Here is a 16,229-nt window from a genome sequence, read left to right as displayed (position 1 = left end):
TACCTTCTTCACATCCCAACGTTGGCAATCACCTCGTCGATTATTTGTAATTATCCACATCGGTCTTCAGCGGCTCGGAACAGCTTTTCATATCGGTCCACGTGCGTATGTTTTGAAGCCAAGACAACTTCTTCCTGCCAATCCATTTTCTTCCTTCTATTTTTCCCTTGATTATCAAACGGAAAAAATCGTATTTTGGACCTCGTATCACATGTCCGAGGTACTCCATCTTTCTCCGCTCGATGACAGAAACAAGTTCCACGCCTCTTCCTATCATGCTGAAGACAGCTTCAGTATACGCCTGTAGTTCCACATCTCAAAAGTTTCGATGTGGCTAATTATCCTTGTCTTCAAAGTCAATGTTTCGCATCCTTTTTGACACCGGAGCCTTCAGTTGAGGTTTTCAAAGGCTGAAAAATTTATGATTGGTAGTCCAATTTTAAAGAATTGAAGAGAAGCTTCGAACGAGTTTTCATTTGTACATATGAAGTTTATGACCATAGAAAAGAATATTTGACCCCTAATTTTATATACAAATCGTTTTTCAATATAAATTTTTAAATACATTTGACTTTAACGATGTAGGGATATAGCACGGCTTGTACCATACGAAACTAAGACAATGATATTACCTATTTCCCTCATCGAACTTAATATGTACAAATGACATCATCGCGTCCTGTTCTCGTACACGAAAGTCAGCCTTGGCCGAAATACTTTGTCCATCTTATCCATAAAGGCGATTCGACTCACTCCAGATATGCAATCACGAGTATACGGGAAATCCCAACGAGCTAAGCATCAAACATAGAACACAAAGGAAGACCTCTACCCCGTTGTAATCTTCCAACGTGAACGTTCCAGAACGTGATCTCACCAGCCCAGCTACACGTTGCTCAAGCAACACCTTTATATACCAGCGTATCGTCCCCAGATACCAGTGAGCTTCAGGAACTCGACCTGGCTCGTTCCAGAGAATCCCTTACCTACTTCGCTGTACATACAAATACACCTGTATTAATGGAGTAATAAAGATCCTCTTCAAAATTCAACTTGTAGGCGGGGTACATGTGTGTTGACCGTATCCCGGCCTAACGAAACACTGTTGTGCTAGTTTTATAAAGTTTTATTGTTTGCCTATGGTTGTACAAAGGTATGGTATTTGTGGGCAAAAGTATGTCGTTCAGCGGTCTCTGGATATGGTAGAGTGTCGCTGGCTCGGCATTCAGCTATGTTCAGAAGGTCTCTGGATGCGGCAGTGTGTTGCTGGCTCGTTGTTCGGCTATGTTCGGAAGGTCTCTGGATACGGCAGTGTGTTGCTGGCTCGTCCGGCTGGTTGATCTTCCAAGTCCGCGTAGTGTAGTGGTGGCTGGTCAGGAGCTGTATGCTGACTGGTCTGCTGCTGTGTGTCGACGCTTGCTGCTGTGGGTCGACTGGCGTTGTTTGGGTTGTACCTCCTTTTATAGTGTTTCTGGAATCACCTGATCGATGGTGGTGGTTTGTTGATGCGTAAGCGAGGAATGCACTTTTGTCGAGGCGTAGAATTTTCTGGAATGATTGATGGAAGTGGTTGTTGATGCGTAAGCGCATGTGTTTGTTGATGCGTAAACGAGGAATTTGCTTTTGTCGAGGCGTAGAATTTTCTGGAATGATTGGCGCCGTTCCGCTCGATGTAGTTTAATGGTGGCGGCGTGTTTCGACCGTTTTGGTTCCACTCGACTGGTAGGGGCGTTCCGCTTGAGTTTAATATAATGGTTGCAGGTGTGTGACGTCTGGTTTTCGGGAATGTAGTTTGTTGTTGCGGAATATTCTCGAATGTTTCGATGACGATGACGATGACGAGATTCCTACAAACTGAATTTCCATAGGCCGGGAAACGGTTCATAACGCCCTATAACGATATAAAAACTAACATTGGCACAAAACAAAAATGCGAATGAATATTGCACAAAAAGTGAAAAGTAGCCGTTAGGGTTGCAGAGCGTGATATTCAGCGACGAACAGAATTGTCGGTCGGCGGCGCCGGTGACAGCCAGTCGTCAGTCGGGGGTCCGTTGAAGTTGAAGTTGAAGTTGAAGATGTCGCTCGGCGAGACGGCGGGGCGCGCGCCCCCTGCGCCCTCCTCCAACTCGGGGGGCGGCGGCCTCTACGAGAACCTCGCGGTCGCCAACGCAGCCCCTTACGGTCGCGCTCAGCCCCAAGCGCCGCCCCTCTACGAGAACTTGCGCGAACTCAAGCCCCAGCCCCAAACCCAACCCCACACCCACACCCACGCCCACCAGCAAATGCACCATCAGTATCAGCAACTCCAGCAGCACCAGCAGCACCAGCACCAGCACCAGCAACACCAACACCAACACCAACTGCTCCAGCAAGGCCAGCAGCAGCGGCAGCGCGCCATGCCGGGTCCTCAAGTGCCCGACCGTCAACCCCGCTACATGACCGAGCTGGAGCACCAGCACCAGCAACCGCAACCGCAGCCCCAATCCCAACCCCCCTCCGTTTCCGCCTACAACATCCCCCCGGCTTTCGCCAACCGAGTAGTGACCGTACCCTCCAACGCCATATACGCTTCCATAACCCCCAGCGCCCAACGCCCCAAAGCGAACATAGCAACCTGCCTAGAAAACAGCCCCACAGTGACCTCCCCCAAGTACTTCCACGCCAAACCAAACTTCCACTCCAGCCTGAGCCTCTCCTCTCAAATCAAACCGGACAAGAACGACTTCGCCGACAGCATCTCCAAGCTCCGTTTCACCGACGACTCCGTCAATTCCGATTACGTGTGCATGACCGGAGGGGCCGCTTCTCAGTACTGCGTGCCTCTCACCTTGGCCGATAAACACAAGCACAATCCGCTCGCGCAAAATAGCACTTCGGATAGCACGCTGGGTCTACAGCCTTCGACGAGCCCGTTCATAAGCCCGGCGCCGAGTCCAACTCCCAGTTCCATATCTCAATTGAGCAGCGGCTCTCGGGGCTCGGGGGGAAGAAGCAAAGGATTATTGCCATATAGTGTCACGCCGCCGAGGCCGACCGGTCTGTCGGAAGCTCAACGCAAAGTCGAAGAACTCACCAGGCAGCTGGAAGAAGAAATGGAGAGGCAAGATGAAGAAGGAGAATATTTTGGTAATATTCTTTGTAACATTTGGTATTTTGGTAATATTCCTTAAAATTCACACACTAATGAAAAGAATACATGATGCAGTTTTAATTGTAATGATTCATTTTATTCCCAATCACAATAAGAAATATGATTTGAATGATGTATAATTCATAACTCTTTAGACTAACTTCCAATATCAATTTTTTAATATCCATAACTTTAACTCTTTCAATTCTGTAGGCCAGACGTTCAAGCCCACAACAAATATAACCTTATTCACCGATTTCTCTACCGTGCAGGAAAATTTTACAAAATATTATTTTCCTTAAATGTAGTGATACTTCCCAACAATCGAAAAACATTTACATTTACCATCAGGATGAATAAACTCTTAGAAAAATAGATGCATTATTTAAGCTTTTTGTGTTGCAATATTTTTGGACCACTGTATCATAAACTTGCAATACTGACCGTTATCTTTAGCTACTTGCACTTCCAGTGACTATATTTTTGCGTGTCATGGAACTGTTTTATTTCTGTACTCGTTTATATAATCAGGAATAATGATAAGTAAATATTTATAATTAAGTTAATAACAATAAGTAGCCTTACGCTTTCTGATGAGTTGTTTAGATGTTTAAATCATATTTTAAATTGACAATTATGGCGATATAAAATTTAAACAATTTAAACAAAGCAAATAATATCGTATGGATGTGACAATATATATGGCTCTCGTTTGGCTTGGCATCGTAATTGACATTCTAACAAATCTCAAATTGTAAAATAAATAAAAAGGAAATAGAAGGACATCGTAAAGCCGGAAGTAATCTTAAATTATACGAAATATTATATGTGAGGTGTTGATAGAGAAGACCACTATACTTGAACTTATTACTTTTGAGAAAGACATTGAAATGGTGGAACTTAGAAGTTATTTTGTTTGTGGCCGAAAAGTTATAAATTCGTATATTTTATACAAAAAACAAAGCTAAAAAGCCACTTGATACCATTGAGTCACTTTCAATTTGTAGATAAGCTAATCATTCGGCTACTAAAAACCATAGATAAGAATGAGCAAAAGAGGAAGACATTCAGTATATCCAAAACGATATAAGGATTGTGTTGTTTGCAGTTCTGATAGAAAAGATGGACGTCGAAAACGAACAATGTACACACATACATATTATTGTAAAAATTGCGATATAAAACCATAACTTCGTGTGGGAACTTTAAAAACATAGTGCTTGGTTATGTAATAATCAATAAGGAATAAACTTAATAATATTATTTGTAATAAATTAATAATAACAATAAATTGAATCGTCAACTATTTTTTATTGTAATAAAAATATGGAAAAAATTCATCATAAATTTTAACCAATTGGTTGGTTTTGGGAAAAAAACCAACTGAGTGGAGAATCTTTTTGTGCAATTAAAAGTCAATAATTTTTATTTGAGTCTTATTTTTCTATACAATTTGCATAGATTATAAATCAGCCAACTTTTGATCAAAGAAAAATTCAAAAAATTCCACAAATAAAATAAATCAAATTTATTTTACAAATCAAAGACCACTCTTATGTGTACCTACACTCAATGTTATAATATTAACATAATAATAATACGTCATATCGCCTAAAACTGTATCATAGTGTACTTTTCATACAAAATCTTCCATATATGATAATAAAAACCAAACATTTTTTAACATTATACAATTGAAACAATCATGTCACTTATTTTATATATATTTTTTTAAATTAGGCATTTGTCACACTTGCGGCGAAAAAGTAACCGGTGCTGGACAAGCCTGTCAAGCTATGGGTAATCTATATCATACTAATTGCTTCATTTGTTGCTCTTGCGGTAGAGCATTACGAGGAAAAGCATTTTACAACGTACACGGAAGAGTCTATTGTGAAGAAGATTACTTGGTAATAATTGTCATTGTTTAGTTATAATATGTACATTTTTGACTTTCAAAATTCGTATCGATAATCGTGAATTCCTTTACAGTATTCCGGCTTTCAACAAACGGCCGAAAAGTGTGCAATATGCGGTCATTTGATAATGGAAATGGTAAACACAATTATAATATTACGGTCGAAATACATATGTATATAAGTAACATTGACATCGATTGTATTGCAGCGCTATCTGAAGTTGAATATAATGCTTTCAATATGTGTGACCCCGATGACTTATCGCATATGACTACTCTTGTGATAAACCAATTTTTTGTACATATGTAAATAAAGTCAATAATTTTTTTTTTTGTGTATAGATACTTCAAGCAATGGGAAAATCGTATCATCCTGGATGCTTCCGATGCTGTATTTGTAACGAGTGTTTAGACGGCGTTCCGTTCACGGTCGACGTTGATAACAAAATATACTGCGTCAACGACTATCATCGAATGTTTGCACCGAAGTGCGCCAGTTGTGGAAAAGGTATAGATATAATAGTATAAACACTTTGGCACAGTATTCAAACCCTACATTAGTTAAATTCTCTCAATAAAATGAGCTGCGCCATTACTCAGACTCAGGTCGATGCTTAGTATATATATTTATATATTACCATACCGTACTCATTCTAGCGTTCCTCAAGGTTCCAATTTAGGTCCCCTGCTCTTAAATATGTTTATAAACGATATCTTTAAGGTCATTCAGCACTCTGAATTTCTATTCTTTGCTGACGATCTCAAATTATTCAAATCTATTTATGATGCCCTTTGTGGAAAAGGTATGAAAGTAACACTGGCAAAGTATTCAAATCCTACCCAGCTAAAATTCTCCCGAAAAAATTAACTGCGGTATTTCTCTGGTTTAGGTCAATTATTAGTATATACATATATAGCCAACAGTATGGCTCAGTGGTTTCATTTAAGTTTAACACCGAGAGGTTACCGGGTTCGATCCCGTGCTAATCTTTAATACTGCTGGTCAAACTTGGATATTTGTGACTCCAAGTCGATCTTTTATTGTTTTGTTTCGTTTGAGTTCGCCAATTTATCTGATTTCATTGTTGAAACGGTTCCTCTGTCAAATTGGAAAAAATCATCCTACTCGCTATGTCACAATTTATGAAACGGATTTATATACAAGTCTAAATCCATAGATGTCTCAATGGATTAATTAATTATGTGTTCTTCAGCCTCTCGAAATACAGCAATTTATGTAATAAAAATGCTGCGATGTTGGTAATTAATTGTCTAGGAAAGCTCATTGGGGTTAGGTCTACCTATTAGACCTTCCTGTTATATATCTATGTAAAATAAAATATTACCCTACCCTACTCATTCTGGCATTCCTCAAGGTTCTAATTTAGGTCCCCTGCTCTTCAATATATTTATAAATGATATCTTTAAGGTCATTCAGCACTTTGAATTCCTATTGTCTGCTGACGATCTCAAATTATTCAAATCTATTGATGATACCCTTTGTGATTCGGTTGATCTTCAATCCAATTTGGATGTTATTTTCAATTGATCAGATCTTAACATGTTGCCGTTCAGCTTTGAAAAGTGCTGCTCTTTAAACATCCACACAAATAGCAAAACCAAATTAAAACCTGCCAACTCGGGTACATTATATGAAGCACTTTGCTCCCTTTTCCTATTGCACGTGCCAATTTGATGGTTTCGTCACCTGTTGCTCAAGGGGTATCAAGCTCCTCAACCAGATTTCTGTTTACTTGGATTTGTTCAATCCTTAATTCGAAGTTGTAACATGCCCTATCGTTGTATTTGTTTTTTCTTTTATTTTTTTGTTTAGCCAATGTGACGACTTGAAACTACTCTGTAATGTCACTATGGCTTAATTGTAAAATAAAACATTGTATATTTTAACATTATATTGTTCTTTTACAGGAATTACTCCGGTCGAAGGAACCGAGGAAACGGTGCGCGTCGTCTCTATGGATAAAGATTTCCACGTCGATTGCTATATGTGCGAAGAATGCGGCATGCAATTGACCGACGAGCCGGACAAGAGATGCTATCCGCTACGGGGCAGACTCTTGTGTCGCTCCTGTCACATTTTAAACTTAGCTTGTCCGCCCGGTCATCATCCAGAGCCACCGTCTCCGGCAAACTATCAATACATGGGCTAAATGTAATACTCACTCATTCCGAATACATATAGAAAGTTTTCGTAATGCGATAAGAAAGGATGACACTTGACATTTCAAAGGATTGCATTCCAATCGTTGTGTACATTCAAATGCATATAAATTACATTATATATGAATATATTTTCAAGCTATTGCTATGGCAAAATAAAAATTATGCTTATCGCTTTTATATATATATATATATATATATATATTATTATATTTTAAAAAAATCTCTGTGACGACTCAATTTTTTATATAACGGTTTACTCATAATGGCTGTGATTTTCAACACACAAAAAAGTGAATACGTGGCTCTTCTACTGTATAGCTCGGCGTTTAAATTAATGTGCTTTTTGTTTTACATTCCAAAGTCGTATCGAACAATTTCAACGTTCAATTGTATCGTTGAATCTTAGATATTATTATGTGATGTTTATGTAAGTTGTAGCTGTTAAACCCAAACTGATGAATGTCAATGGAAGCGTAAAATTGTAATAAAATCAAACGATTCTCAATCATACACATTGAATGATTCTCACGACGACGACGACGACTTACGTACGTTTATTATTATGCCAGTTGGAAATCTGCATGTGGGCTAAAAATGAATTTATCAAATATATTTTATTAGGTAATGTTAAGTATATTAGTGTTTAGTTTAATACACATATATTATATTATACAAATCGATCGGCTCAGTTTTGCCTGATGGGATCGAACGGATTTTAACAGTTGGATTCCGTTCGGCGAAACTGTTTCCGATTGTAATTTGATCATATTTTAATAAACGTTTCTGTCTAATGACAGTTCGGGGACGAAATCGTATTGTAAACTCGTTAATTTTTTCGATGTGTTTTAAGAAAATGTTTAAAAATACTAGTCTAGTATTGCATACGTTCGTTAGATTAGATTTATAAACGTTAAGGTAACATTTACTAGAGCGGCCTTTTGTCTGTGAAATGCACAATAAATATTAAATGTTCCAAGACTATGATAGCTTTTAGTTTCTATGTAATTCATCGCCGCTCCAGTACATTGTACTTCAACGTTGGCGAACCGATTCCGGATCGCACGTCGCTTCAAACTCGAGCCAATTTATTTGTATATACAATACGTATATGTATGCATATTTGTTCGAATGCTATATTACAATATATTATATTATATATACGCCATGATGAACTGACATCACGTGAAGTGATTTTTTAAGCTTTAGATAAATTTTAAGCATATTGTGTTTTATTATGAAATAAGCGCATTTATATCTTTATATAGTGTAATCTTTAAGATTTGTATGTTTATTATGAATTTGTAATATAATACGTAGTACTTAAATAAATGTTAAATGTCACATAACTATTTACTATCTACTTACCCAACATTGCATACAATCATAACCAAAGCGAAACTATAATACAAATATACTTACGCTAGTTCAAGTGTTATTTATTTTTTATAATTTATACCAGGAAGGCCCAACAGGTAACCCCAATGCGCCTTCCTGGCCAAAAACATTGTACATTTGATACAAGTATTATACAAAGTAAATACATATCAATTTACATCCACAGTGACATTTATGCTCAAATTTGTAAATTTGAAGCATTTTATACAAGAGATTTGCGAGAAAATGGGTAAGGTTGCCAATTTGTTGGAACCGTTTCAATGAAAATCAGATAAATCGGCAAACTCTAATAGGAGACGATCGACCTGGAGTCACAAATCCAAGATCTGACCAGCAGAAACCAATGGAATTTGAACCGTCTATTCTGCTGGTCATATAAAACGACTGAATCTCAACGTTTATCATTTTATTAGTTCTATATTATAAACTCAAAAATATATTACACACTAGATCGGTATATACAATTTTTTCCTTTTTTAATTGATAAAATAAATACTATCATTTATTCTTCAGTTCACTTTCTTTAACGTCCTGCATCTCTTGCTTGTACTTAGCGATATCACTCATCACATGATCCTTGCGATCCTTCATTTGTTGCGTTCTATGTTTCAGTTCTAATCTAGTCTCCGTATACATCTCTTGAAAGCCGTCCTTTTTCACTTGATACATTTCCTTTAACTTTTCCCTAGACGGAATTGGTTTTATATAGCCCCAAGCTTGTAAATACTTAATAGAGATCGTGGTACCACCTGCAACGAACAAGACGACAAAATAACTATATCATATTGTGCGATATAACAATGGCTGGATTATATTCGAATACTTACCGAGAGTAACAGTGTAGCGAATAGGTGTGGCTATTTTATAGAGAGCGTACGTTAAGGCGACGTATCCCATACTGGAATCTTTCAGTGGGTCAGTAAATTTTTCTGAGATTCCTATGGACTTAAGTAACGCTATCACATCAACGCCGCTGAAATAATAATAAATAAATAGTTTAAATTTAGATCAATGCGTATTTGACCATGCTGTTGATAGTAACATGAAAATTACCTTTTAGCTAAGTAGTAAAAGCCGCCGAGCCAGCAAACGGATGTCGCAACGTGAACTGGAACCAAGACGTACCAATAATCCCTGTACATTTGTTTAAACCTAGCGACGAGTCCTAGTTTTTCAGGCGCGTTTGCATCTTCCGTTGTGTTTTCAGTCGCACTTGCCTTGTCGTTTTTGGTTTCGTTCGTGTAGTTCCTACATTTGACGAGACTAACTTTGCAAATGTCATACGTGATCGGACGAGATGAAATCGGCCTACTTCTTGCGAAATCACTAAAGAAATTTGTTTTTGTGCAAACTAAACTTTTTATGGTATTATTCGATCGGATTCTATTCAAAGGGATTGCAAATTTGCAGAAGTCACGCAATAATAAAGACATATTCGATAAGTAATATAAAAACTAATGACTAAAGTCGAATTGCCGGAGCGCGATACATATCGACATTACCTCCTGTACTACTGACATATTTGGCCGTAACGTCGTATTTTATGATTACCTGTTTCATAACCTATACAACTATGCCGAATTTCTTATTTGCGTATTTCAACAAACTTTAGATTGCTGTACGTGCATATTAAATAATCAAACAGTCATAAAATATAATTTAAATCTATTTATCTTTACAAAAATAATGAATTTGTGCGTTTTTATATTATTCCTAAGATTTTTGACCAATACCAGTGATGACGTACGGATGCAAAACTTAAGCATCAAATTCCAGAGTGCATTCACATAAGTATGAAACGATGTATTCATGGCATAAATGGGAGAAAAATATGACAAGGGAAGTTGATTTAAAAGAGCATGTGAAGGGATTGAAATAGCAATAAGTGAATCACGTAGCTATAAAAATAGACGGAACGATTTGAGGTCTGTTCATACCTATCCAGCATGACCCGTATCCTGCAGGTGTAATGCAAATGCGGATAGTATTCTTTGGTACATTATATGGACGTATTCATACTCCATTCGCGCATGCGCATTTATTTTTTTGATTTTTAAATGCTTTTTATTATTACGAAATTATGTTCACAGTACATCTTATATCTATTTTAATAGCTACTGATCTACTGATCATTTTCTATTTTAGAATTTAATTTAATTTGGTTATTAATCACAGTATTATATTATTCTAATGTTAATCTAAAGCATAATAGGAAAAAGAGCTCAAAAACCTATTTACAATCCTATTTGCGCATTTATGCATTCATGCGCGTCCATATAGAATGTACCAAATAATACTATTCGCATTTGCATGATACCTGTAGGATACGGGTCATGCTGGATAGGTATGAACAGACCTTTGAACGGCAGGGACGTCATTTGGGAGTCCAAAAGAGGGAATTTGCCCTCCACTAAATTTGGCCAGGCCAGTAACATACATTTCATTTGAACAAATACTATGAATCGTAATCAAATCGAATATTCGTTATTAAAAGTTTAGGCCAGCAGAAACTTTAACAAATTTAAACATGTCGATCAGAAGCCTCTTCCAAAAAATAACCAAAAACTGGTCAACTTTTGCCCTCCCCCTGGAAAAAATTGAAAAATGTGTAGGGTGAGATGCATGAGATTAATTCAAAACGGTTCGGTGATTATTGACATGTCACTAAAATCTTAATCATGGAATATCTGGCATCCGAAAATTCTAACCATCGAAATTTACCCACACGAACCATCGTACTAGGGGTAGGGGTAGAGTGAATGAGACGACTGGCTTTTTGATGGACGAGTGTTTATTATGGCAGCTGAGGAAGAAGTACTGTAGCAACTTTTGAACGCGGCCGAGTAGGTCCCAACTCGAAGGAAGGTGACCGAAACTTGAGCATGCCATAAAGCCGCCACAGTACTAACGAGAGCTCGAATGCCAGATATTCCGAATTAGCGATTTTCGTGGCAACGATTGTCGTGTACGTGATCACAATGTGCAAAATAGTCCGTTTATCTTTGAAAATAGAGACGAATGGAAAGATCTTTATCCAACAGTGGATGATAAATCTCTAGATGATTTTGATATTATTCCTAATTTTTCATGTCTGCCTTTTCGTTTTTGTGATTTTAAAATTCTGAATATATGTATTTATTCGTGAAAATGAACAGAATAAAGTCCATAAAATCAATTTATTTATTCAAAAGAAATGTGACAACATCGATGTCACATTACATGAGTCGACATTTGTTCGCATTTGGGCCAAAGAGTTAGTGACTGTTCGTTTCGTTTGTAGTCAATTTTGGTTAGCGTCGAAATGGCTGGCTGTTTGCTTCAGGATTCTGCCCCCACGGGATTTTCATTCGATAACTGCTACCGGTTAGCCTTTCAACCCCAAATAACCCTCGTTGTCCATTAATAACTGTTTATACTACCGGCTTTCTCAATGTGCAATCTCACTCAACTGACATGACACTTCAATTCAATCAAAAGTAATCATAACCTCAAACGCTCAATTTCTATTATCATTCATTTCAGAAATGCTTTTCTATCGGAAAAAGGATTCCCGGCACCGCGCACCAGGAAGACCGGCACAACCATCGTCGGAATTATATACGGCGACGGAGTTATATTAGGCGCTGATACTCGAGCCACCGAAGGCTCAATCGTTTCCGACAAAAACTGTGAAAAAATACATTTCTTAGCTGAGAATATGTATTGCTGTGGAGCAGGAACTGCCGCCGATACTGAAATGACAACCAAAATGATCGCTTCTCAGCTGAAGCTACAACAGTTACACAGTGGACGTACGGTAGCAGTAGCGACCGCTGCAACTCTTCTTAAGCGTCACTTGTTCAGATATCAAGGACATGTTGGAGCAGCTCTGGTACTCGGGGGAGTTGATAGCCTCGGCCCTCATATCTATTGTATCTATCCTCATGGCTCTGTAGATAAATTACCATATGCAACAATGGGTAATTAAAATCATATAAAATATCTATATAATAATAATAGGTTGGGGTTATAATTTTTATGTTCGTTTAAGGTTCTGGGTCTTTGGCAGCCATGTCTGTGTTTGAATCCCGCTGGAAGCCAAACATGACTGAAGAAGAAGGTAAGAAATTGGTTCGTGACGCTATCGCTGCCGGTATATTCAATGATCTTGGCTCCGGTTCCAATGTGGATCTATGCGTCATTAAAAAGGATACAATTGATTACATTCGCACTCACGAAGAAGCTTGTAAGAAAGGTGTTTGTCAGGGAAAATATTTGTATCCTCGCGGTACAACTGAAGTATTGTCTACAGAAGTTATCGAAGTAGAAGCCGAATATCGTAGACCTAAGCAACAAATGGAAGTACAAGCATAATGATTATATTGTCAACCTATTCCATAACTTTTTTCAATTATCTGTTTTAATATTTTTTAAATATACTTAATTTCAAATACTAAATTTGTCTTTTTTTTACCAATTATGATTGTATAGATTAAATTTACGTGGCAAAAATTTAATTTTGAGAACTATAAACTGGAAGACTACTTACTCCTTGTGTTGTGAGAACTTTCTTAGCTTAATATTTGTACTTCTATGTAACATAAAGGCATCATATAATGGATTTTGTTGTGATATATATATATATATATATATATATATATATATATATATATTATATTGCATACAGCGAAAACATCATATTATATTTTCCAAATTGTGGAAGTAAATCTAATATTATACCATGGATGCATCCGTTCGGGTTATTTGAATCGACTTCTTCAGTATTATTCTCGAGTGTTTGAAGTCATTCACCCAGATGGAATGCAAATGGAATACTGAATATGCAACATTTCGAAATACATACATATATCATTTATTAATTTGATAAGATTGATTGAACAATCGATACAAACGTTCACTTACCTTTTCAAATAACTGTTCTTTACTTACTTATACATAATACATTTACTGAAGAAGTTGTGTACTTGTCAAAAGAATGCAATTCTCATATTGGAACTGAATCCAAAACCGTATCAAATCTGAAATACACGGTTAATAATTTAATCAAATTGTATAACAGCTACAAAATAATCATATCTAAAAATACTTATTAAATTAGTGTAATTAAAAATTTGTATGCTGGTTGATTAAATAACCGGAATGATACAATTTTTTCGGTAAACGGATTATTTCGCACATTGTGAAAGCGCACACGACAATCGTTGCCATAAAAATCGCGATTACGGAATATCTAGAACTCTAATTCTCGTTAGTATGATAGTTCGCGTGTGTAACTCCCGATGAATGAAATTTTTGGGTGCCAAACGTTTCGTGATCGAGATTTTAGTGACGTGCGAGATCGCTTTGTGCGGAATAATCACCGACTCAATTTTTTCATATGGTATGTATGGATTAAGGACAACTAAGGTGCCCTAATTATTTTTAAAAAATAACTTGTTGGGTAAAGATAAGACGATCAGTGCACGCCGCCAAATTATCGCGCGGCACTCTGAGAGCCCGAATCATCGACCAATCGGAGAGCTCGGCTTACCAACCAATGAACGAGCTCGACTAAACGACCAAAACCACGTGGTTTACAAACTATAAAAGCCGGCGGGTTGGTCTCAGGATTCATTCGGAACCCGACCACCAAGAAGAGCATCTATGAAAGATTGAAACCTACCAAAGTTTTTTCTTATACCTCGATTTGACTCCCCTTACCTCTGAAGACTCTTCAAATCAATAAAAGTAACAAATCTTTCTCACACACATGAGAATAATGAAGGTTTTCCTTTTTTTAAGAGGAAGGGGCATAAATTGATATTGCGATTTATAGATAAAACGATTCACACCTAACCTGAAGAGAACCGTCGAATACCTTCACCTGGTCACTAGTTGCAATAAAAAAAGCTTGAGCCAATCCGTCGAGCACGGATTGGCTAAATTTAAAATCTCATAAAAAAGAGGAAACTTACATACATACATATAAGGGGAGGTACCACTTCCAATCAACCTAAAATTCTGAAAGAAACTTACATCGTAACCGAAAACATTTCAAATTATCTCCAAAATACAGTCACATTCACATTTTTTGAAATCCGTGGAACCGTGATCAGTGATCGATACTGCGATCGAATTTTTGCATAATCACAAAACTTCATCTATTACCACGTTAAGGTGACCATATTTTTCAAATTGAAAACCGGGACATTTTATCAAAAAAAAATGTTTTTCTTAATACTTCCATTATTAAAAACTAACATAAATAACTAATTTTTTTAATGTTCTTATAAAATTCTACACAAAACTGGTTAAAATTATTCATATATATGTAGATTAGCAAACATTTTAAAGTTTTAACATTCAATATTGCGTCTTATCACTGGACCACATATTGTTCATCGAAGAAAAAAGTCAATATATGATTAATTTGCCTATATTTTCGTAGGAGATATCATTTTCGCTGAAGGCTTTGTATATTTAAATTCATCTATAAGATAAAAAAGTGTACTGGCTTTATCTCACGACTTCCAGGACAGATACTCAAAAAACCAGTACTGTATTGGTAAAAACAGTACGAATGGTCACCTTATACTACGTGTACACTGTACATACACACATAGATTAAGTAATATATATCGATGCGGTGCAAACGATCGACAAGCGTCAGACAGACTGAACCACAGATTAACGACACGTGTACCTTATGTGTGCGCGGTAAATGGACTATTCGTCACATTGGGGTGGTCACAAAGACAATTTTTGCCATGAAAATCGCGAATACACAATATTTGGCACTCAAGTTCTCGTTACTATGATAGTTATCGTTAGTATGATGGACTTTTCGGCTACCAGATGTTCCGTTATAGAGATTTTAGTGACTTTGTGACGAGTAATTTGTGACCAGTAATCACCGAACCGTGTGCGCACTGCTCGGACTTATGGTCCGTACGCACCAAACCAACGACGATTTTGGGCCAACTTTTAAAACCAGTAGCGTACAAAATATCGAAATAAAAATTAAATAAAAAAATTGAAATTAAATATCAAAATTAAGCTAACGAGCGAGATTGAGCTAAAATTAGATCATCGTTGATGTTTTGAATTACAATAATGTTTTGAATTACGACGATGCGCATTACAACCAGAGAAATATTATAATTACGGGCGAAAAAACCTTGTTATTGTTTCTTTTAAGTCGTCACGATAACTACTGTGTTTCCCCCTTCGGAAATATTTAACCAACATCGATTTTGGGCCAACTTTTAAAACCAGTAGCGTACAAAATATCGAAATAAAAAAATTTAAATTAAATATCAAAATTAAGCTAACGAGCGAGATTGAGCTAAAATTAGATCATCGTTGATGTTTTGAATTACAACAATGTTTTGAATTACGACGATATTTTTTTATTTTTTATTTATTTATTTAACATATTAGCCACAGTGACATTACAGAGATCTCCAACGCGTCGCTGTGGCCGGTCATTCAGTAATAATAACATGATAACAGTAATAATAACTTATAATAATAACAATATTAACACAACATCATTAAAATCATAAAAAAAAGAAAAAACATAGATAAAGTAATAACAATCATTAATATTTATACTAGGCA

General features: G+C 36.8%; 3 protein-coding genes across 3 annotated transcripts; 2 read left to right on the top strand and 1 right to left on the bottom strand.

Annotated features, from left to right (window-relative positions):
• The first annotated feature begins 1,998 nt into the window (after nt 1-1,998).
• jub (LIM domain-containing protein jub) lies at nt 1,999-7,408 on the top strand. The gene is made up of 5 exons (XM_077440155.1): nt 1,999-3,129; nt 4,874-5,043; nt 5,126-5,188; nt 5,394-5,559; nt 6,981-7,408. Exons 1-5 carry the CDS (start codon nt 2,079-2,081, stop codon nt 7,220-7,222), a joined length of 1,692 nt encoding a protein of 563 aa, XP_077296281.1. The 5' UTR covers nt 1,999-2,078; the 3' UTR covers nt 7,223-7,408.
• A 1,035-nt stretch (nt 7,409-8,443) lies between these two features.
• On the bottom strand, nt 8,444-10,397 carry LOC143918340 (protein FAM210A). Its single transcript, XM_077440187.1, has 3 exons — nt 9,684-10,397; nt 9,458-9,603; nt 8,444-9,379 (listed from the first exon to the last, which is right to left on the bottom strand). The coding sequence occupies exons 1-3, from the start codon at nt 10,061-10,063 to the stop codon at nt 9,129-9,131; spliced, it is 777 nt and encodes a 258-aa protein (XP_077296313.1). The 5' UTR covers nt 10,064-10,397; the 3' UTR covers nt 8,444-9,128.
• A 1,447-nt stretch (nt 10,398-11,844) lies between these two features.
• Nucleotides 11,845-13,065, top strand: Prosbeta2 (Proteasome beta2 subunit). The gene is made up of 3 exons (XM_077439093.1): nt 11,845-11,993; nt 12,153-12,589; nt 12,661-13,065. The coding sequence occupies exons 1-3, from the start codon at nt 11,932-11,934 to the stop codon at nt 12,981-12,983; spliced, it is 822 nt and encodes a 273-aa protein (XP_077295219.1). The 5' UTR covers nt 11,845-11,931; the 3' UTR covers nt 12,984-13,065.
• Nucleotides 13,066-16,229: the final 3,164 nt, after the last annotated feature.

The sequence above is a fragment of the Arctopsyche grandis genome, chromosome 10 (genome assembly GCF_051622035.1).
Source record: "Arctopsyche grandis isolate Sample6627 chromosome 10, ASM5162203v2, whole genome shotgun sequence".
NCBI lineage: Eukaryota > Metazoa > Arthropoda > Insecta > Trichoptera > Hydropsychidae > Arctopsyche > Arctopsyche grandis.
The sequence above is the reverse complement of the archived record's forward strand: the minus strand, read 5'-3'. Positions and strand labels throughout refer to the sequence as shown.